Source organism: Anomalospiza imberbis, chromosome 2, assembly GCF_031753505.1.
Source record: "Anomalospiza imberbis isolate Cuckoo-Finch-1a 21T00152 chromosome 2, ASM3175350v1, whole genome shotgun sequence".
Lineage (NCBI taxonomy): Eukaryota > Metazoa > Chordata > Aves > Passeriformes > Viduidae > Anomalospiza > Anomalospiza imberbis.
In genome coordinates, this window is record NC_089682.1 from 30,655,683 (window position 1) to 30,679,307 (window position 23,625).

Here is a 23,625-nt window from a genome sequence, read left to right on the forward strand (position 1 = left end):
CTACAGTGTCATGGCTAAAAATAGGTGAGAAGCAGAAATGCTCGGGCTTGAAGGCAAGTCAGAAAATAAGAATTTGCCCACAGAAACAGGCTATTTTAGGGGATTTGCTCTCTAGCTGAAAAGAAATATCAGAGGCTGATATTCGTCCCAGGTTACTGGGATGAATATGCTGCATTCTGAGTAATTCAGGGGCAATGGTTGAATGCAACAATGTTTTGGCTGGAGGCATCTAAACACCAGCATCTCTGCAGAGCATGGGGCAGTGGTTTTCCACAGGAGCTTGGAGGCTGCTGTTTCATTTCTTTTTAACATGGTTGCTGGAGACAAGGGGGTTCCTGGGATCTTTCTGTCCTACAAGTTTGGGTCCAGCAGGGATGAAGGGTGCTCCAGATGGGAAGGACCATGATGGAAAGTGAGGGCTACCATGGCCATGGTAAGGGAGAGGCTGCACACCCTGCTGTAGCTAACAGAGCATTCCCTTGGGAAGGAGTGGGGGGAAGCAGGACCCTGTCTGCCTGGCTTCTCTGCTCTGGAGAACTCAGAGATGCTTCATGAGGCTGCATTTTCAAAGCCACAGAGTTCTCCAGGCTCCCAAGGCCCCAGGAAGATATTTCCAGTCCAGAGCTGAGCGAGGCAAGTGTGCAGGAATTGATCTGGATGTGAGTGGAGCCTTTAGGATGCCACATGTCAAGGGCCCCATGTGTTTTAACCAGTCCCTTCTCAGCTAAGTTGCATTTTAAGCCCTTCATAAATACAAGGCTGTCACAGCAGCGCCTGGACTCTGTGTACCAGACAGTGTTCTTTACGCTTTATTTATGGCTGCCCTTAAGAACTTGCGTGAGCTCCCTCTCTCATGCCCAGCAGGGCACTGGCTGGCAGGTGTGTGACCTCCAGAAAAGCTGAGAGCTCAGCTCAGACATGCCCTGCTCCGGAGACAATTCCAAAGGTGCCATCTGGGGATGCAGGAGCACCCTTCCCCTCAGCTTCGGGATAAAACGGGAGGAGTGAGGGGACATGAGCAAGACCCCACAACCTCTTGTTGAGCCATCAAATTGCTCAGAACACTCGCAGAGACAGAATCACAGAACCCCACGTGGCTCGGGTGGGAAAGGACATTAAAGATTTAGGATAGGTATTGTGAGAGGCTTTCCAGCTGCCAGAAAATTGAAACCTCACAAGAGGCTGTGGCAGAAGCTCTGAGCAGCATCTTCACAAGGTGGTTCAGAGACACCAGCCCACGGTGACAAACTGAACGGTGTGGAGAAACCCATCCTGGGCTGCATCTCTCACACCACAAGAAGGGACTGTCTCCTTAGGATGTACCTCAACAGCTTCAGACAGCAGCCATCAACAAGATGCCCTCCCACAACTTCTTGACCTGCTCTAGATCCAGTGAGAAGTAGATGACTTTTCTGAGTGTGCTGCTGCTGGATGTGCAATAAGTAAGATCACCTTGCTGATCAGCACGGGAGAAATTCACTGCCACAAATGGCTTTTTACTCCAAGTGAACTAGCATGATGCCCAAAGTTTGACCTCTGAACATGAAATTATTAGCCTGACATGGGAAAAAAATGGTCCAGAGCCTCTGGCTTTTAAGCCTCATCCATCCATCCATCCATCCATCCATCCATCCATCCATCCATCCATCCATCCATCCATCCATCCATCCCCATCTTGCTCTTGCCCAAGCACGCCAGCGCCTCTTGCCAAAAACATAGCACTACTGAGATGCCAGCAAGTGTCTCCTGCTGCCCAGCACCGCTGGTCAGCTTTAATTTTACCAGCAGGCCCTCTGCAGACATGAATCAGGCTGCTTTCGAGGGCTGGACCCAAACCAGGGCTCCACTTGTGATTAAATGTTTGAAGGAAGCAGCCAACTGGCATGGGAGCCTGCGAGCAGAGCGGGGCCGCGTCACACCAAGGCAACTCGATTTCTTCACCCTCAGCATAATTCATGAGGATGCTGCAAGCAGGGAGAGATGAAGTCATTTTCTCACCCTTTTGCAAAACTATGATTTTTTTTGGTAGTTTTGGTTTTTTGTTTGTTTTTGTTGGTTAGTTTAGTGGAGTTTTTCCCTCTCTCTTCTGGGTTTCCTGGTATTCAAACCACATGCTCACCAGTTCTGTGTGGTTTGCTGAAAGCTCATGACCTGCATGGCCAGGAACTGGGAGCTGCTGACTCTCAAGAGCTGTGGGGGCAATGTGAAGCCCTGATCAGGGAAAAAGAAGGTAACACCCTCTGGTAACACCCACTACAAAGCTATTGCAAGCCTCCACATCTGCAGATGCAGCAGTGGCCCCGCGCAGCTGTGCGTGGGGTACAGCTTGGAGAACCAAGTGCTTAAAGACATCAAAAGAGGTCCTCAAATCTGCTGGCAGGGCTTGAGCTGGAAGAGACCTACAAAGATCTTGGTGGACCCACAGGGCTGCGTTTCCTGCTGGATAGAGGCTCTGGCCTTGGTAGAGCATCACCAGGGTTCATCCTGAGGGTGGTCATGAGCTGAGGAGGGACTGCAGCCCACCCCAGCATATTTGGGTCGATTTTGTCTGGTTGATTGGAGAAATCCATTAAGCAGGTGACATCTCCAACTTCGACAAGGTGGGACAACACCAGCTGGGCCCTCCAAGCCACTGCTGTGTCCCAGGTGACAGAGTGGAGAGTGAGATGGCTCTTAGCATCTTTGGGGTGGTGAGCACTGCTGAGGTAATTCTGGGGACCCTCTGCTGTCCATTAAGGAGCCCTCCCAACAGCTTGGCAGGGTCGGCACCCGCTGGCTCACCTGAGTTCATGCCCTGCGTGGTGGGCACCATGCCTTGGAAAACAGCCCTCCCCCTCTCCTGCATCCCCAGGGCGCTGCAAGGTTTTAAAAGACTATAAATGCTTCAGGGACTGTAAATGTCTCCACTGCCTTGAGCAATGCAATCACCCAAACGACCTCCAATTCCCTCGATGACATAACCTCTAAAACCACCTTCAGTTTCCAGCCGGGCTGTGAGCATGTAAACCACGAAAATCACCTGCAGACGGGAGTGTGCTCAGAAAGGGCTGGGGTCCTGGGGTGACCCTCTGCCTGCTCCAAGGGACAGCAGCAGCAGCACCCTGGCTGTTACAGGGTCCAGGTTCCTGCAGGCCCTGCTGGGTTTGGAGCTCGCTGGAGTCAGACCAGTGCTGCATCAAGGTAAAGCTGAAGGGCTCAGACCCAGCAGGATGGCACAAGCAGCCCAGTCCTGCTTGTCCGTGGATCCTCGAGAGAATGAGCTGAAGCTTTTAGGGCAAGCAAAAGGTTTTTCCCTAGAATGTGTTTTCACCCATAATTTTTTGGTTTGGTTTCTTTCCCCTGCCCCTTTCTTATTTTTGTGGGGTTTTTTTTGTTTGTTTTGTTTTGTTTTTTTTTTGGGGGGGGGGTTGGGGGTAACAGTGAAAATGTCCCCTAAATTCAGGGTCTTCCATCTCTGACACCACTCCCAACCTTTCTGATCTCACAGGGTGAAACTCCATCCTGTAGCATCGCCCTGAAATCACCTGTCCATCTTCCAGTCAGCATTTCTGTTTTAGAGTGAAAACTCTATTTTCTGCCTCAAAGCCACCCATTCTGTTCCTTTCTTGCAGAGGGAATCCAGTTTGCTCAGAGGAGTTGCCAGTTGGGTCGGGTGGGTCGTGGTGTAAAAAATGCATGCAAAAAAAAGTAAAACCGGGGGGAACAAGATCTGGGTTTGGTGGGTGGGATGTGGGGAACATCGTGAAGGCTGTCCTTGCTCTCACCACACAGAGCCCTACCAGGAACCAGCCCCTTTTCTCACGTGGCTTCTCCCGGTTGACTTGCAGGGCCGGAGGCGTTCTGCGACTTCAACGGCAAGAAGTACAGCCCGGGGGAGAGCTGGCACCCGTACCTGGAGCCCCAGGGGCTGATGTACTGCATCCGCTGCAGCTGCTCCGAGGCACGTCCTGGGGCGCGGGCTGGCAGGGACCTGCTGATAACGCTGCAGATGATGATGCTAATGATGCTGCTGCTAATGCTGCTGCTGCTGCTGCTGCTGCTAATGATGCATTGCTGCACTGGGGCTTCGCTCGGCAGCTTTGAAGCAGATCGGTCCCGCTGCCTCATTTGGCCAGAGGAGTTATTTCCTGGGCAGGCAGATAATGATAGGCCAAGGGAAGGTTTCTAAACTAGAAGAGAGGAGATTTAGATCAATATGTTCACAGGGAATTGTTCCCTGTGAGGGTGGGCAGGCCCTGGCACAGGGTGCCCAGGGAAGCTGTGGCTGCCCCTGGATCCCTGGGTGTGTTCCAGGCCAGGTTGGAGCAAGCTGGAATACTGGAAGGTGTCCCTGCTTATAACAGGAGGTGGAACAAGATCTTAAGAGTTCCTTCACAGCTGAATCATTCTGTGATTCCATGCTTCTGCCTCTGTAGCCCTGGTGGGCAGTGGGTGGAGGTGGCTAAGGGCTACTGTAGGATGACGGGTGGCCTTTGCTGATGAGAGACCAAGGCTGGGCTTGAGCCAGGGCTGGAGACATCCCTGGTGAGTTACAGGCAGCACAGTTTGTTGTGATAGTGTGTTCCTGGTCCTGCAGGGCGAACCCTGAACTGAATGTTCCCCGTGGACTAAACGAACCACGTCTCTCTCTCCCCAGAGCACCAACATCAGGTGCTACCGGATCCAGTGCCCAGCTCTGCCGTGTGCCAGCCCTGTCACCGAGCCCCAGCAGTGCTGCCCGCGGTGTCCCGGTAGGTGGACATTCCTCAGGGGCGGGGTGACAAGGTGGCCGCGGTCCTACAGGGCGGTGCTTCCGCTGCTGCCACCTGCGGCAGCGCTGCGATGCCGGCTCTGGCCCTGGTCACGGAGCTCCGGCTGCTTTTTCCCTCCAAAAATCTCGTTTTGATGGAAAAGGGCTCTCTGCCAGACCACCTTCTCCCCCCTCCCCATCCCAAGAGCTTTGTAGGGACAAAGCGTCAGTTCACACTTCAGGGGCAAAACAGAAGCTGGCAATTTATTCTGATCATTTGCCAAGTGTCTTGGATTTAAAAAAAAAATTATAGTTTTTTAACAACTTCCTTCTCTACACTGGAGACTATCTCAAGTTTTAGCCCCAAAATCTTTTCTACCTTACCACTACTGATTGCTTCATTTTACCTCAATATGTTCATTCTCACCCCCAAAGATTACATCAAGATTTAGTTCATTACCTGAGTGCTGGCAGAGCTAGTCGGAAACCATCAGCGATTTGGGAAATTAGGAAAAAAAGATAGGGAAAAATCTAATTAATTTTCATTTTTTTGCTAATTACTCATGAGACAATCCCTTTTTACCTGACTCCATCTGAATCTGGCGATCGTTACAGCCAGGGGAGGGAAAAACCCAAGAATTTTAAAGTCAGACTTCCAGGATTCCCTCTGTGCTGTGCTCAGGGCAGTCAGGGCAGACCCATCCTCCAAAAGCTTTTGGACACTTCATCGCTGACCAGCCACGCAGCACTTCAGAGTGTGAAGTGGCTGCTGGTCCTTTCGGGGTGGGCTCGTGGGGCATCAGTGCTGCTCTGGGGCCGAGCAGGGGCTGCCTCTCATCCCGCTCCTCTCTCCTCCTCTTTCCCAGAGCCCCACTCCCCGTCCGGCCTCCGTGCCCCCGCCAAGTCGTGCCAGTACAACGGGACGACGTTCCAGCAGGGCGAGATGTTCAGCAGCAGCGAGCTCTTCCCCAGCCGCCAGCCCAACCAGTGTGTGCAGTGCAGCTGCTCCGTAAGCCAGCACCGGGGCTGGGGCTCTCCTCCCCCCGCACAGCCCTCGCACGGGCCGGCCTCCAGCACCCTGTGCTTTGAGTTTGGCCAGGAAATAAAAGAAGGGGCAAAGGAGCCCAAAGCACCTCCCTCTGTCATGCCAAGAGCGCACACACACACACACACACACATACACACACAGGGGTTACACCAGTTGATGCTGGACAGGGAAGGATCTGTGCTACTGGAAGAGCTGGTCTGAGCCTCTGGGGCAGGCACCCACCTCAGGGCTGGGTGGCAAGGGGAATAACTGACACGTGGGAGTGGTGCAGCTTTTGAGGAGGCTGGTTCCTCTCTCAGGGACCCCAGCTGGGCAGTGGGAAATACCGGGAAGGAGCCCTCTAACCCCGCTGCGTATGCTCATCCGCTGCTGTCCCCAGGAGCCCGGGGAACTCCTCGCCACTCTTTGGCTGTCACTCGGGCTCTGTGTTTTTGTCAGGGCAATGCCTCGGATACAAAGGGGAAAATGAAGGGCTGACTCTGAAGCCTGCAGTGGGGGATCTCCCCAGGCTGTGTCTGATGTGGCCAGCTGCTAGAACAGCTGCGTGAACAGCTGGTCTGACCCTCTTTGAAAAGTGCCCCAAGAGCAGAGCTTCGGGGATAAATCCTGCTTTTAGGGCACTGGCTCTTCCCTGCCTGGGGCAGGTCACTGCTGCGAGCTGCTGGCAGAAGGAGAAGGAAGGGAGAGGCAGGTCCGGGCTCCCGAGTGCAGAGCAGGGTTTGGTATGCAGTGACCTCTGCCAGATCCTGTCACCCACCAAACTTCCCTCATCCTCCTCGTGTTCCTCACGCAGCCGTTTGCCTTCCCAATGGGAGAGGAGGCAGCTGTGCTTTGGCTTCCTAAGGATATCCTTGGCTGACCTCTTAGTCTTGGTTGACTGGGAGCTCGTGGACACCCCAGAGGAAATTGGTGCATGGAGAAGGCAACCTTACTATCGAGGTCTGGCTGCTGAACATCCTTTTTTACCCTTTGGCAGAGTAGCAAACACTTATTCCTGCAACAAACTGGTGCAAATCCACTGACTGAGGTGGAACTGGAATGCACCAAGGTCAAGGCTGGCCTCGGCCTGTGGTTTTCAGCTTGAATCACCTACAGTAATGATACCTTCCAAACTATCCATTGAGGTCTATCCCTGCACCTCTGTGTGCTTGGCTCTGGTGCTGTGGAATTAACCAAGGGAGAGGGAGGGCAGAGCTTCGGTGTGGACCTCAGTCCAGGCTCAGGGTCATGCTTCCCATTTCCACCCGTCTCCTCCGGGTCCTTTTCCTGGCAGATGTCAGGGAAAATCTTCTTGGGGGTTGTTCTGCAGAGCTGAGAGGTGCGTGGTGGCTGTTTCAGGCCTGGCAGCACTAACCACACTTGAGAGGGAGGCACTGCCTGCCCTTTTTGAGGAAGAGCAGTGCACTGTCCATGGAAAGGCCATGCCAGGAGAGGACACAGCCCTGCTGTGCCCTGCAGGATGGACAGTGAAGCAGGGGCAGACTTCAGCTGCCAGTGGGTGCTGGATGATTGGTGGTATTGCAAGGGGGCTTCTGATCATGGACTCATAAAATCATGGAATAGTTCGGGTTGGAAGGGACCTGCTTGGGGGACATACAGATCTTTATCATGCTGACAATGTGTTTTCTCCTCCTGCCCCCCTAGGAAGGCCAGATTTACTGCGGCTTGGTGACCTGCCCCGAGCTGCTGTGCTCCTCTCCCTTCAGTGTGCCGGATTCCTGCTGCCAGGTCTGCAAAGGTAATGAGACTGGGACTGAGGGCTGGTTGCCACCTGACAGCAGGAGCCATTTCAAGCCACTTTAGCAGGAATTTGGAAGCCTGGGCTGTAAACCAGGCCACTTGTTATCTTTCGGTTGCATTAGGAAGTAAAATCTGAGGGCTTGGGTTTCCCTTGGATAATATGAATTGCATGTGCAAAGCTCCTGTCCCTCCAGACTCCTTGCTAGACCAGCACATAGAGGAGAGCTGCTTTCAGCCACAGAGAGCAAACCTCCATTCAGCCCTGCAGCACCTTCCAGGACAATGTTCTTCCCTTGCAGATGGCTCCTTTGAGAAGTCCACGGAAGAGGAGTCCCTGCAGTTAAACAGAGGTGTTGTACGTGATTTTTGCATTCTAAAACTCCGCTTCTTGCTACTAGCACAGCCCCCTGAGCAGCTCACAGAATGCCCTTGCACACTGTTCTCTGCAAAGAGAGCAGCTCTAGGAGGACACTCAGATCCTCGCACAGCAGAGCCACGGTCACCTGATTTGCAGGTGAATCGTGCCATGGGATTGAATCTAGCCTGGAGATATCAGCCTAGGTGAGCCCTCAGGCCATGAGGGAAAGACTCCTCTTCTCTCCCTTGGCAGCATCCTGGGGACGTGGTTTAGTGGTGGACCTGGCACTGTCAGGTGAAGGCTTGCACTCGATGACCTTAGAGAATTTTCCCAACCTAAATCATTCTGTTTCTGTGATTATATGGCATCTCTGGAGGAGCAAAAGGCCTGCAGAAACTGGAAATCTGGGACACTTCTCCTCCTTGTTGGCCAGTGCCTGCCAGGTCAAACATCCGAAGGACGTTGTCAGAGCAGGGCCAGAGGTGACCAGCAGCCAGTCCTGACCCTTGCCCGTAGACCCCTCTCCTGGGAGGGTTTTTCCTTCAGGAGAAGGTGTCTCCTCTCCCCGTGGGCATCCAGGTGTCCTGCCTCCCAGCAGGAGGGCAGTGCTGGGGCTGGCCACCACTCTGCCTTCCCCAGGCTGTTTGTATCAGCGGCCCCAGCAAGGAAAAAGTGACTCCTTGGCTGCTGAGGGTTCCTTCATGGCGACACTTCGGAGCTGGGCAGCCCCTGCCAGGTCTGTGGGATTAGGTCACTTAGCTCCTGGCTCTGCCCTTTTCCATACTGCTCCACCACCTATAAAACCTCCAAAATAGACACAAGGGGACCCTTTGTGCTGCGTGTCTTGTCCCAGCACTCTGCTCTTGGAAGCCTGGGATGTTCCTGGGATGTTCCTGGCGTTTCAGTCCTGCTGGCTGGCAGCCCCACGCTGACTCCCCTGGTGCCTGCCAGGTGAGAGAGCAGGATATGGCCCATCCTCACCTTTCTGATCCCGTTTGAGCCACACAGATGCCAGTCTTCATTTTCCCATCTAGGACAGACCAGCCCATTTCCCTGTGTGTTTTAGGGAGGCAGGACCTCACATGCTTCTCTGAGGGCATTGGGTTAGGCTTGGGTAGGGAAAGGTGCTGCCCCAGTGAGGGTGACCCATGTGAGGAGGACACCAGTGTGGGGCACTGGCACCGACTGCTCAGCACCCCTTGGGTGGTGGCAGCAGCAAGATGGGGAAGGGGCTGGAGCACCTGGAGGGGCTGAGGGAGCTGGGAAGGGGCTCAGCCTGGAGAAAAGGAGGCTCAGGGGGGACCCTGTGGCTCTGCACAATTCCTGACAGGAGGGGACAGCCAGGGGGGGTGGGCTCTTCTCCCAGGGAACAGGGACAGAAGGAGAGGGAACAGCCTCAGGCCGTGCCAGGGGAGGTTCAGGTTGGATATTAGGGAAGTTTCTTCCCCCAAAAGGTTGTCCAGCGCTGGCACAGCTGCCTGGCATCCCCATCCCCTGAGGGATTTAAAAGCTGTGTGGATGTGGCACCTGGGGACATGGGATAATGGTGGCCTTGGCAGGGCTGAGGGAATGGTTGGGTTCCATGATCTCAGAGGAATTTTCCAACCTTAATATTTCTGTGATTTAAATGGCTTGTGGGCCATTGCTTACCCCTGTGGTCTCTGCCCCTTCCACTCCTGAGGGAAGGTGTGCAGGACACTGCATAGCTTTTTCCAGCATGCTCTGGGATGAGAAGAACTCAACTGCCGGAGTCTGAATCCCCTCTTTTCTCTGGCTGCTCACAGAGACACTCACAAGACCAGTGCTTGGGAGAGGTAGTGGGGAGGAAGCCACCCGGAGCCACCGTGTCCACGGTCCTCAGCTCCTCCCTGGAGCTGATTCCCAGAAACTTCAAACCCAAGGGAACAGGTGGCACCACTGTGAAGATCGTCTTGAAAGAGAAGCACAAGAAAGGTAAGGGATGGAGAGGCCAGGCAGCCTGTATGTGACTTCAAGTGGCTTCTCCAGAGCCTGGAATTCTTCAGGGAATCTGATTCAGCAGCAGGTTTCCACCAGCAAGTCCTTCTCCCCACTCTCCCACAGCCAGCCTCAACCAGGTATCTCATTCCTCATGCCCACAGTCTCCTGACTGCACGAATCCACCACTCTCCAAAATGGGCTGGAAGAAGACTGGTCCTTGGAATGTTTTGGAGATCTGGGACTTGGGAAGGAAGGAGCTCAGCTGGAAGACTCCACATGGACCTTCCAAGACAGTGCCACAGAATGACAGGATATTTCTCCTTGTGCAAGGGCTGGGTCTGACCCAGAGCTGTCCCAGGTGTTCCTCCTGGAGGAGAGAGTAGGAAAGTGAGATGAGGAGCCAAGCCCCTTGATCCAAAGGGGGGTAACAGGTCCTTTCTCCCCTTGGCCGCTCTCCCACCACTGTGCCTTCGGAAGGGCTCTTTCCAGTCCTTGGGCGTGAAGGCCTGGAGGAAATTTTGGGACCTCCAGAAATTTCCGTGGAGGAGTCAGCAGGTGGCACTCTTCACTGTGCTTCACTCCTGCGACAGCCCGGGAGGCACCCGGGGCTCCCAGAGGTTGGGAGGCAGGTGAGCTCCGGCCCACACTTGCCCCTGTCCCACCAGGGTGGTCAAGCCCAGCAGAGCCATCACCCGGTGCTGCTCCCTCCGTGCCATGGCACCTTCTGGGCGTGGTGGCCGTGGTGTCCCGTGCCCACTGCTGCCAGGGGACCTCGCTGCTCCACACAGCAAGACCTGGGGTGCTGAAGGGCAGTGACTCCACCGGCCTTGGGCTGACCAAGAGGAGCATGGTTTATCTCCACAAGCAGCTCTTTTCTCTTTCTGCTGCAGCTTGTGTTTACAACGGGAAGACCTACTCTCACGGGGAAGTGTGGCACCCCATCTTCCGGCTCTACGGCCTCCTGCCCTGCATCCTCTGCACCTGCAGGGACGGCGTCCAGGACTGCCAGAAGGTCACGTGCCCTAAGGAGTATCCCTGTGACTATCCAGAAAAAGTAGATGGGAAATGCTGTAAAGTATGCCCAGGTAGGTGGGATCCAGCCTGCTCCTGCAGCTGCCTTCCAGTTCCTTCCTCAAGCTTGGTTTAAAGCCTCAGGCTGACAGAGGTGTAGGGATTCAGAGTGATGCTGGCTAGGGTTCACACCAGACCAGTTCAGCACTGATGGAAGGGTTGGCTTGTCTTGGCGGGCAGCAGGACTTTCCCAAGGTAAGGAAGATCCCCAAGTCCCCCACAAGGTTCCATCTGTTGGGAGGATGAAGTCTGGAGAAAGATGCTTGAGGCAGGACATGCTGAGAGTGCTCAGATGGAAGGTGCCTTCAGGAGAGAGGACGCACAGACTGTTCTCCAAACCTCCAGCTGGCACAAAAACCAGAGGGTTAAATTGTGCCAGCTGAGGTGTAGGTGTGAAGGGAGGAGCGAGGACGCTTCCCAGGAGAGGGGTTGTCTGTGGTACTCATGGTTTGCTGGAATTGGAACCCCCATCTCTGGAAGGGGAGGTTGAACACACAGGTTTTAGGGTGGTCCAGGTAGAACTGGGCTGGGGCTGGGACTGGGACATGGAAAGGGGCTGGAGCCCCAGGAGGGGCTGAGGGAGCTGGGAAGGGGCTCAGCCTGGAGAAAAGGAGGCTCAGGGGGGACCTTGTGGCTCTGCACAGCTCCCTGGCAGGAGGGGACAGCCGGCGGGGAACAGGGACAGGAGGAGAGGGAACAGCCTCCGGCTGGGCCAGGGGATGCTTGGATTGGATGTTACAGACAATTTCTTCTTTCCCAAAAGGTTGTCCAGCCCTGGCACAGCTGCCCAGGGCAGTGGTGAGTCCCCATCTCCAGAGACATTTAAAAGCTCTGTGACACTTGGGGACATGGGCTGGCAGTGCCTTGGCAGTGCTGGGGGAACAGTTGGACTTGATGATCTCAAAAGTCTTTTCCAAATTTAATGATTCTGCAATTCCATGGTGGAGAAGACCTCTTTTCCTTTTCTGTTCAGTGCACTTTTGGTATCTCAGCTCCCTGGTCTTTGGAAAGCTGTTTGCCTTAAGCCACAGACCTGGCAAAGATGTGGCAGGGTATGACAGCTCCTCCTGTTCCCACTGGAGGATGTTTTGTGGATGATAGCTCTCTGTACTGGCATTTATCAGGAGATGTTCAGCTGATGGACCACCCACTGCTTGCCCAGGGAGGCTAAAGGTGCCTGAGTGTCTTTGAGCCTGGCTGCAGGGGCAGCAGGTTCTGCATGATCCCCTCTGATCCGCATCTTCCAGGGGTTTCTGTGGAGTGGTCTCATCCAGGAGAACAAGCAAAGGGCACTGCCAGGTTTTGGGATGGCTGCAAAGCCATTTGAGCTGAGATTTTCTAGGCTTTCCAGCCCCTAAGTGGAGAGGTTCTGGGATGGCCAACCCAGGGGAGCGAAGGGCAGAAGCTCAGCTTGTTTTAATAAGGTTTTTGATATGTTTATGAGCAGGATTTATGATGTGGTGCCTGGTGGGAATGGGATGTGATGACTGAGCAGAACCCTTCCAGTCTTGCATTCCCATTCTAGTGGGTCTCTCTGGTTTAAATCCGACAACTTTCCCTGCTTGGATCTCTTGTCTGCTGTTCAGACTTCATTTTATTTCCAATTAAACACCCTGATGCAGCCAAAATGATTTTGTTGCTGCCTTCCAGTTCTCACAGACAGCGATTACACACACACACACACACATGCACACACACACACACACACACACACACTGCTCAGCCAAGTTACATCCTTGCCCTTTCCTTCACTGCGTGGAGGCTTTGCCCAGGTTCTTTTTCCAGGTGTTTCTGTGACTGCCCTTATCTTCCTTCTTTGTACCCAGTACCTTAGGAATGCTGAGTGACTTTGCCAAAGGGACCCCGACCCCAGAATTGCTGGGATGTGTTGTTTGGATGGGGGGAACACTGCTGTGGGCAGAGCTGGTGACCTGTGTCCCTGCTCCTCCTCCCTGATGCTGTGGGGGTGAGAAGCTCCTTGGTTGTTAAATTCCTGTTGAATTCCAGGGGTTCTTTTCCTGCTGTGAAGGCGGGGCTTTAACCATGGGCTCCATGATCTCAAAGGGCTTTTCCAGCTTTAACAGCTCCACGCTTCTGTGAATGCCTGGGAGCAGGTGGAGGTGAAGGCTCTGGGACAGAGGTTTCCCTGCTCCCTGACCCCGCAGTGGGACATGTGCTCATCCCCCTCTGCCTCAGGCGGAGCTGCAGAGCTGAGCCTGTCCTCTGGCTGCTCAAAAGCTTCGCTTCCCTTTAAACTGGGATTTCCATTCCCTCTCAGAGAGAAGAGCTCAGGACCACCCCAGAAAGCCTGGGGGAGAGCAGAATCAGGCCTAAAATAACTGTCTTACTAAAATAAACCCCAGGCATCTATTTATAGCCAAACTTTCTTTCGAGTAGCGTGAAAAGCTTCAGCATCCAAACTGACTGGGAGAACAAGGCTAAATTCAGTAGAGCTGGGCTCCTCTGCGTTCCAAGGACCACAACCAAAGGCAATAAATCTCCTTCCAAAACCACAGGGCATTCTTAATTACTCCAGATACATTAAAAAAAAAAAAAAAAAAAAAAAGGAGGGAAAAATTAGCAGCTCTTCTTTACCAAGCATGCTGGTCACGTAGGACCCAGTGTGAATGTCCTCGTGGTGACACCCCTTGTGGGGAGGGTGCTGGGGCTAGTGCTGAGCCCACCTGTGGGACTGAGCCAGGCACACTGCCCAGGCAGCCCTGCTGTGGGCTCATCCCTTTGCTCCCCTGGTGTTCCTCCCCCAGCAGGAGCGAGATGGGAAGTGGGGAACCCAGCCCGTGCTTTGTGGCCATGGTGTCATCAAGGTCGCTGCAGAGAGTATGGGGGATCCAGATGGACAAAATCTCCCTTCCCCATCCCTGCTGGCACAGAGGCTGCTGGGATCAGGAGGAATGAAAAACGTAGGGAGAATGAGGAGGTCCACAGCTCCTTTATTAGCCTCTCCTTTGCTGCTGGTCCTGGAGGTGGGGCTCGGATCACGGGACAGACTCGACTGTGCCACGTGGCACCAAAGCCAAGGAGATGCCTTTCCCATGACCTGGGTGCTGAGATGGTCCTTCCTGCCCCTATTTAATGATCCCTGTTTTTGCTCAGAAATCAGAGTCAAACCCACGGATGAGATCGCCACCCCCCAGTGTGGCAAGAGTCCCGGCCGTGTCCTGGTGTACACGTTTGTGCCGCCGCAGTCCGAGCCCTCCAAGGAGATCCTCAGGACCATGGCCATCGAGAAGGAGCTGGCAGAAGAGGTGGAAATCTACAACTGGAAGCTGATTAAAGGTGAGCACCATGATGAAAGCAGCCAGCAGAGCAGGAGGTGTGTGTGGAAACCTGATGCTTTCCAAGCTTTGTTCAGTTTTTCTGGCTTTTCTCAAGGTGCTCCACCCCTTGCGTGGTGAATCAAAACCTGATGACATCAGGCTGGCTTTTCTGACTCCCCCATTTCACACTCTTTTCCTGCATTCCATGCAGACATGGGGCTGGAAACCACTTTTGGCCCCACTGACCTCACCATGAGCTGCAACACCATCTGGAGGCACAGCACATGGGCAACCGAGACAAGGGCCTGGGGGCTGTTCCTGCAAACCTCCCTGCTCTCATGTCAAATGCCCATGGAAAACAAACAAAGGAATTGTTCTGGTGACTCTGTGTGTTTGTTTTCGCTCTTTTTTATGCACCCCAGTCCACCTACAGCTTGAAAGGTGCATACAAGGGGGATGAATTGTCCCCAGCCCACTTTTCGGATGGGTGGATTTGGATGCTTCTGTTGGTGTGTGCTCCAGAGGTCAAAGCACAGCAAAAACGCTGCCTGATGTCTGCAATCTCTTGCTCTTTCCCCACACCTTCAGCTTTGTCCCTGTGGACCAGAGGAGTCCGGGGACACCTGGTCCAGTAGATGTCTGTGCTGTGTTTCTCTGCGGCCCAGGGAAGCATCCCAGTCCCCTTTCCTGAGTTCCCACTGGACATACTCTACCCCAAAGAGCTTGAGCACTTCAGGTCGGTCGTACCTTTTCTTTGGACGCAGTGACCCTGGGCCTGTGCCTACTGGGCAGGTGTAGCCATCCTGGTCTCCTTCTACGTCCATGTTTCACATCGCTCCCTGGGGAGACCTCAGCCAGCTGCTGAGACTGGGCACGCCTGGAGAGCACCTGAGGAATCAGCCCAGGAGATGGAGCCTTGGTTGCCACCATGTTTCCAGCCTGCCCCCGCCATCCTCCCTGCTGCACGGTGCCCCCTGGCCATGCTGCCCTCCTCAGCGGGGCCTCCCTCACAATGGCACCTTGTGGCTGAGGACAGCTCTGAGCCCGCGCTGTCTGGGCCCCGCCGCTTCCTGCCCTCGCTCCTTGGCACGGGGCAGCACCCAAACCTCCTCGGCACCTCCCAAGGCCAGAAGCTTCGCGTCAGCATGGAGCTCCCAAGCCCTGCCAGCCAGGGACAGGGGAGGCCCTTGTCCCTGAGGCCAAGGCAGCTCTTTTGCTTGGCAGAGTGAAGTGTTGTTATTGGGAGAGAGCATGAGCTCACTCACATATGGATTCCACCTCTCCATGACCATCACTCTACCAACAGAGCAGCATGTGTGGAATAAAGAGGCTGCAAGTCACACCTGGACCTCGTCCATCTGCCTTTGTATGGGCTCATGATACCTACGTGGCCCCATCTATTTCTGGGCCAGGACGGTTTCCTCCACAAGGCAGGAGTTGGGAGGAAAAACCAGCACCAACTGCCAGCCAAAGGTTTTACCCAGCTGGCTGGTGGCACAGAGCTGCCCTCCAGAAGAGTTGCAGTGAGGGCTTCCCCACCTTTTTAGGGGTTTGAACATCACCAGGAGTTTTGAAAATTGACTTTCTGATGTTTTTGACCTGTTGTCCTCTCACTGCGGGCCCTGCTAAGAAGTCCATGCCCACCTTTCTTGCAAATCCCCTTTAAAGCACCAAGAAGGGTGGTACGTGCCCGACAGCCCCAGCAGCTCGCTCCATCTCATCCCAAACGCTGCCAGGAATACTCCTGCCTGTGCCAGGAAATGGCACTGCCCTGGGCCAGCTCCCTCCATCCCGCCTCTCCACCAGTGGACTGTCCTTAGCTGGTGCTGTCCCGATTCCTGCTGGGGCACGGCCTGCGTTCCTCTGTTCCTCTGCTGCTCCCCAGCTCCTGGCATGTTGGAAACGACCCTCCCAGGGGCCAGAGGTCTCAGCCAGCTCTCTGAGAGCTCTTGGGGAGCACTGTCTAGGTTGGTTGATTAAAAGATGTTTATCTCTTGTAGCTCTTGTTTAAAATATCCTCTTGGTTACTAATGTGCTGGAAAGTGCTTCATCAGCCCCGGGGACTGTAAGCACACCCTCCTGCTCCTTTCTAATTATAGACCAGAAGAATTTATTGAACACTTGTGCCTTTCTTGCGTCAATAACGGTTTTGTTATCTCCATCCACTATCTTCTTTTGTTACTGGTAGGACTTCTTTACCCACCCCACTGAAAGGACTAAATAATAGTCCAAATATCCATCTACTTCTCTCTCTGCCTTTGACTTCCTCTACTAATTTTCCACAGTTGATAACATCTCATTTATGTGGATTGTGAGGCAGTTCCCCTTCATTACATACTCTTTTTATGTGTAATTGCTGCTGGGAATCAGGGAAAGTCTCTTAACCAAATAAGGGGGACCACATTGCCTCTCACATCTGCTGGCAGCAAGAGGCTGGGTGTTCTGGGAGCCCGAGCGAGAGGTGGGGAAGGATATTCCAGGCATACCTGCCTGCTTTGTCATGCCTTGCAGGAGAACAGGAATACCACAACCCCTAATCCCACAGGAAGGTCACCTCCATTGCTAAACCCAGGTTCTGGTTTGCATGGGTCAAACATCTGAGTCAGGCACCTCCACCAAGGGGCCGGTGCTGGCAGGGGCAGAAATACCAATCTCTGCTGAGGTCACTCGTGTTTTTTCCTGTCCTGGAGCAATTTCAGCGCTGCTGACGAGGAGATAGAAAACTTTGGTCCCTGGCTGCTTCCAGGAAAGGGGATCATCTGAGCATGGAGGGGTCTCTGCAGTCAGGGAACACAGGCGTTTGAGAGTGGGCAGAGGGGACAGGGATCCCAGCATCCCAGCATCCCTTTGCTCTCACCTTTATTTCTTTTATGCTTTTAGGAGAGATTGGAACTCCTGCAGGGAAAGATGATTTCTGGAGCAACAAAATCCTATTGTTTTCACCTGCTTCATGGTGAAACATCCCAATTTAACAGGCAGTGACTGTTTTCATAGAACCATAGAATCTTAGCAAGGTTTGGGTTGGAAGGGAGCCTCAAGCCTGCCCTGACAGGACACCTTCCACTATCCCAGTTTGCTTCAACCTGGCCTTGAACACTTCCCCACTTGTGTGGCAGCCACAGCTTCTCTGGGCAACCTGTGCCATGGCCTCGCTATCCTCACAGGGAAGAATTTCCTCCTAATATCTAATCTGATACTTAAATGAGATGTATCCTGGGCTTGGCCAGCCCTGGATCCATTCCCAGCTCCCACCAGGCTCTGGCAGCAGGTCCTGCACTGAACCAGGACCCTGGGGCAGGCAGTGTCAGGAGGGGACAGAGAATCCAAACCTGTGTGAGCCTTGAATTGGGCATTGCAGAATCTGATGCCCTGTGTCCCCCTCTGCAGGAATATTCCATCTGATCCAGACCAAGAAGATCAGCAAGCAAGAGTTCAAGCAAGAAGCACAAAACTTCAGGCTGATCACTAGGACAAATGAAGGTAGGGAGAGAAAAATCCCCTTTCCTCACTCCTCCAGCACTCCCTGCCCCAAACAACCTCCTGATTTCCTGCTCTGCTCCGGCCATTCCAGAAGGTTGTGTAAATCCCAGCACGGCATGGGGAGCTGAGCCGTGGGGACAGCACTTGTGTAAGTGTAGCTGGGTTGGGGCTGACCGTCCTCACACCCTACGCAACACTCCTGGTTAACAGCCACATTTTCACTTTATGGTACTGGAAAGGGCAGCCAGATTTCTAAAAGTGGATGCGCTCTTGTGAAATCCAGAGGTTTTGTCTCTCCAGAGCCCGTAAAACTGTTTGATTTTTATATCTAATCCATCTGGTGCTCCTGAGATCATGGGGGGAGGAAAAAAAAATGGTGCAAGGGATTAGCAAAAAATGAAACTGTTGAAATGTGTTTTAAAATCGTTCTGGATGTTCCGGGATGTGCGTAAACATGACAAAGAGCAGGAACGCCGGGAGTGCCTGTATGGAGCGAAGCTGCCTGGCTGCTCCCTGCTGGCTGCCTCCTGGCCTGGCCGGGCTGCAGTTCAGTGGGATAGGCTCGGCTCAGAGCCATGCCCGCAGTGTGCAGCCCCCGCGGTTTATGGGGTCACTCGGGACAGCGCTGCTGCCCGGGGCACACCAGCACTCCCAGTGCCCCGGGCATGCTGGGGCTTGTTTTCACCCCCCACCCATTTGGGACAGCATCTTTTGACCAGACCCTGGGGGATCATCCAATCCCTGCTCCCAGGCTGGGCTTCACACTCTGCTGGAGTCTCTGGCACGTGCGTCCTTCTTCTTGCCTCAGTTTCCCCTGACAAATAACCCTGTTGTGAAACCATCCCACTGCCACGGCTGCAAGTTTTAGGAAAGCTCTGACCCGTGATTTCTTCACAGCAGAAGATTAATTCAGCTAGAAAATATTCCCTCCACCCCTGGGGTGATGACATTGGGGTTGCATGATCCTTGCTGGGATTGCACTGAGGGAAGAGAACACCTGGAGGGAAAGCACCTCCTGCCACCTCCTGCACATCTGGGGATTCTTTTGGGGAGCAAGGAGAGAGACTTGGACACTTTGTCCTGGTTTGGGGGGAGTGTTTCAGAGCTTCACATTTAATTTGCTGGGAGTCTGCAGCTCCTTGGGGGATTCAGAGGGATTCCTTCCCTCTTCTGCAGCAGGATTTTCCCCTACCATAGGGGGACCCAAGGCTGAGGCAGCAACAGGAAAATGAATATAAATGGGGGGGGGGGGGTGACAAAATGGGGCTGACAGAAGGGAGGAGAGAACCATACCTGTCCAATGCCCATGAAACTGAAATTTTGGCTTTCTGAGGTTAAGACAGAAGCATTATGCTCCTTCCCCTGAGAGGCAGAAAGCCAGCCCAAATCCAAGACCTGCCAGGGAGGACATGGACCTAACACCACGCCAGAGCACCCTTTAAAGAGGTGGGGAGGGAGGCTTATCCCTGCTTCAGTCTGAGTCCCTTTTCTTTTCAGACTGTGCAAGTGTTTTCCACAAAAAGCACTGACTGTGCCATTATTGCACTGCAAGGGTGAGAGCCCCTCCGAGCCCGTGTAGTTGCAAAAGCACCGTACCTGTGGCTGGGATCACTGACGAGTTGCTCTGAGCGCAGCTGGCGCTGTGGGCACGCCTCTCCCGCAGGGATCTCCAAGTGGATCCCCCAGTGCCGAGGGTGCTGCGCGTGGGGGAGCTGTGCTGTCCTGCTCCTGTGCTTTCCTGTTGCTCATGTGTGTCTGTCTTGGCTCGTCCAGGTCACTGGAACATCTTCCGAGCCCACACGTCGGAGCTGAGGATGACAGAAAACCCAGAGAAGGAAACAAAGACCTTGTAAAGCAAAGAACTTTTCTCTAACTATTGATTTATCTACACACAGACACACATACACATATATATGAACTCCAGAGCTGCATTATTAAATAGACTGGCACTGCAATACAGGTTACACTAGTGGAAATTCCAGCAACTCCAGAGAACGATCCCAATCCATCGGCATCGAAGCCACAGCCATGTAGGTGCCTCTCTCCGGCGGGAGAGCCATCACCTCCCGCTGTCCCCAAGATGCTGGATGAGCAGAGGCAGGAGGGAGACACGGTGGAGGGGTGGGACCTGGTGCGACATGAGGAGGTGGGATCCATCCCGGCCACCCCGGTGTTCCTGAGGAGCACCAGGAGCACAGCAAAGTGGAACATGACCGTGCTTCTTACCAGCTGATGATGGAAAGATAGCCTGCAAAGAAAGAAAAATCATCCCTCCTCCTTTCCTTGGAGCCCCTGGGAGCTGCAAAGGGGTTTCTTTGGCTGAATGCCCTCCAAGGGGTGTGTTTGAAAAATCTCTTGTCTTTCAGCTGGGATGATTTTTTTCCCTCTTTGCAGGGCACTTGAAAATGTAGGTTTTGGGAGGACCCACCTGCTGGCAGGGTCTGAGACCCTGATCGCTGCACTAAGGTCGCTACTCAGCATTTATTGTGCTATATATTTATATCTATCCTATATTTTATCTACCGGGCTGTATTCACAGGAGGGGCATCTCCCAAAGGGCAAACAGGATCATTTCTGCAGCATGGGGAGGAGGGTGTGCAGCAGCATCACCTTCCCCCTGTCTGGAAACAGCTTTGGGGGATTTTCAGGTTGTTTTGGTACATATATTTATCCCTGGATTCTTGTTTTATTCTGTTTTGATAAATCTATTTATTTGGAGATCAAACTCTGTCTGACAAATCTGATTAAAAGTCTTCTTGATTCAGCTTCCTGTGCTGGTTCTCCTTTCCCTGTAGGGTCTGTCTTAAGGCTCGGGGGTCCTGGTGGGGTCTGGTTCCCTTGCACCCACTCGGGCAACATCCTCAGGGCTGGGATGCATGGAAATCCCACAGATGCTTTGTTCATCCATAGGGGATCACCCCTTCCCATTTGCTTGTGGTCTGCTCACAGCTCTGGGCTGCAAACAGAGCTTGGGGCTTGGAGCCTGAGCTGGCACTGCTCACCAGAGCCACACAGTGGGGCTGAGCTGCCCAGGTTTACCCAGAAGAAAAGCCCTGTGAGGCTCTGAGCATTAGGGGGGCTGCCCATGGCACGAGATGAAGGGAGAGGGGCCGGGCCACCTCCTTGCCCCACGGCAGCCTGCAAGGCTGTGGCTGCGTGCGGGAAGGGAGGATGCTGCCCGCCCTCGGGCAGAGCCTGAGCCCTCACCTGTCAGCCTGCTTAGCTGGCCCTTGTGTGATCTAACTGGAGCTGAGCCGAGGGCCAATTTGTGCTCATTTACCAGAAGTGGAGGTGTTTGGAGGGAAGCTGCCCCGGTGGGGTCACAGGGAAGGCTGGGAGGAAAGCAGCACGAATTCTGCACTGCCTGGTCCGGGTGAGGCTTCCTGCAGGTATCTACAGGGTGCTGAGCCCATACAGGCTCTCCTGGGAGCATGGGCACTAAGCCCAGGCACAGACAGAGTTCCTGGGCACAACCCAGCTGAGTGCCTTGCACACAAAACTCCTCTGACACGCCCAGGAGGAGGGTAGATGCTGCTGGATGCTCCGTGGGCCAGGAGAGACCCTTTGGTGAGCAGTAACAGAGGAACCTGCACAGGGTCGGTCTCTTCTCCCAGGGAACAAGTGACAGGGCAAGAGGAAACACCCTCAAGTTGCACCAGAGGAGGTTCGGTTTGGATATTGCGAAAATTCCTTCCCCAAAAGGGCTGTCCAGCCCTGGCACAGCTGCCCAGGGCAGTGGTGGAGTCCCCATCCCTGGAGGGACTTGAAACCTGTGTGGATGGGGCACTTGGGGACATGGGAGAGTGGTGGCCTTTGCAGGGCTGGGGAAAGGTTGGACTGGAAGGTATCGGAGGGCTTTCCCAATGTGAACAATTCAGTCATTCTACAATTCTATGGATGTGGTCCCTGGCATCCCTCCCTGAGCAGTCCCTACCCAGAGTGTGGTACGTTGTACTTCTAGAGGCCAGGCTGTGTCACAGCTGCTGGGGACACGCACAGGGACTGCTGGCCAGGCTGTGTCACAGCACTGCTGGGGACACGGGCAGAGGGACAGGCTGCGGGCGGGATGGAGCTGTGGGCAGCCAGCAATCCCTGCGGTGGTGTCAGTGATTCCCAGCGATGCCCAGCCTTCCCAGGAGCATGCTCTCCCCGCGGGGCTCCTCTGGGATTAACCCTTTTAATTGGATCAGCAGCCCCAGGGCAGAAGCCACCACTTCGCGGTCGGCGGCATCGCCTTCCTCGCCCCGCTCCTCCTCCGTGCGTCCGTGCCCTCCGCAGGCATCGCCCCGCCGGGACCCCGAGCTGTGAACACGGGGTGGATTGGGGGGCAGAGCTGACACGGTGCCCTGGCACTTTTCATCTCCCGCAGCACCGGCTGCGTGTGCACATCTGTGAGCAAGGAGCAGCCGCAGCTTGTGGCTGCAGAGATGGTCAGGGAAGCGTGGAATTGTTTGGGCTGGAAAAGACCTTTTCACTCTCTCCGACTCCCTGACAGGAGGGGGCGGCCAGGGGGATCGGGCTGTGCTTCTGCAGGTCCTGCCTCCACTTTTGCAGGACTCAGACCTCCTGTGGCCGCTTCTCTGGGAGCGGCTTCTCCTGCCAGCCCTCCCGCAATCCTCTGTTCTCTGCCGTGAGCTGTTTGGAGGGCAGTAAGCGCCCAGATCTCTCACGGCTGGTGCAGCCCGTGCTGAGACACCCCCGGTCTCTGCAGAGAGCACTTGGGCACCGGCTCCAGTTTGGGTCTCCAGCACCAGGCAGGCAGGGACTGGATGGACCTGGTTCAGCTGGAAGAGATGCCAAAAACATTTTCCCCTTCAGAAATGCTGGAACTGGGACCAAGGGAGGGAGGGGCATCCCATCCTTGGAGAAACCCAGCCTTATCCTGGACACAGCCCTGAACAACCTGAAGTAACTTCAAAGTTATCCCTGCCTGGAGACAGAGGTTGGACCAGGGACTTCCTGGGGTCCCATCCAGCCAGAATTATCCCGTGGCTGTGTGCTCTGGGAGGGATGGCAAGTCACCACCGAAAATCTTGGCTCTGCCTCTGGGGTCTTAGGGCTCTTTTACGTCAGAGCCGTGCTATTTCATGCTGTATTATCAGGTTAGTCAAAACACTTCTCCAAACTATATGTCTATATAGTTGCCAGCTACACTCACTTCCTTGGCCCCTGCTGTTTTCCACTGCATGGGGTTTTCAGCCACGCAAAACATCCACTTTCACCTTCATGTGCACCAAGCCCCCTTCCCCGTGGGGAAGCCACCAGCTCCCGGGGGTGGATGCTGGAGCCCTGCTGGCCGCAGGAACAGCCTGCTGGTGACGGGCACTGCTCAGCCTGGGGCATCCTGCACAACCAGGGTCTGCCACGGGGAAGTGCAGCCACACCAAAGAGGGTCTGCTGCTGCTCCACGTGTCCTGTGTGAAGCCCACAGCTCCGGAGGTGACTTGAATTTTTAGGCATCTCGCAATGAATTGGGATCTATGTTCTCATATCACCTTCCCCCAGTCAAAGGGAGGGATTTCTCCCCAGAAGGATAGGATTTCCCTTAAAATCTCTCCATAGAGACCCACATACTGCACTGGGCAAATGTTTCCCCTGCATCCACTCTCCTCTGCACATCCTCTTCTTTTTTTGGGATGAGAAATGGAGAAACCAGAGGATTGTCAATGCTGCAGGGCTCACAGGATGTTCTCGTGCCACCACAGACCTGTCTCCTCTCCAGACTAAACAGTCCTAATATTTCCTGTCTCTTCTCACATAGAAATGTGTCTGTAATCACTCTTTTCTCCTGTTCCTTCACCTTTTTGGATGCAGGAGCAGCTCAGGATGTACCTAATCTGGCAGGTTGTCCAAGCTCTGCTGGGGAAATGGGATCACATTTCCCTGTCTCCAGCTTTGTCAAAGCTTGACACCCCCAGAATCAGGAAACAAAGAAATCCCTGCAGAGAGACGCCTTGCCAGC

The 23,625-nt window shown here is 54.2% G+C and overlaps 1 protein-coding gene across 1 annotated transcript; it reads left to right on the forward strand.

Annotated features, from left to right (window-relative positions):
- The first annotated feature begins 374 nt into the window (after nucleotides 1-374).
- Nucleotides 375-19,727, forward strand: CHRDL2 (chordin like 2). The gene is given in 11 exon segments (XM_068177907.1): nucleotides 375-412; nucleotides 3,772-3,940; nucleotides 4,637-4,730; nucleotides 5,596-5,738; nucleotides 7,422-7,515; nucleotides 7,817-7,872; nucleotides 9,660-9,828; nucleotides 10,725-10,919; nucleotides 14,020-14,202; nucleotides 17,571-17,663; nucleotides 19,437-19,727. Coding segments are annotated over 11 exon segments (1,314 nt in total). The 3' UTR covers nucleotides 19,517-19,727.
- Nucleotides 19,728-23,625: the final 3,898 nt, after the last annotated feature.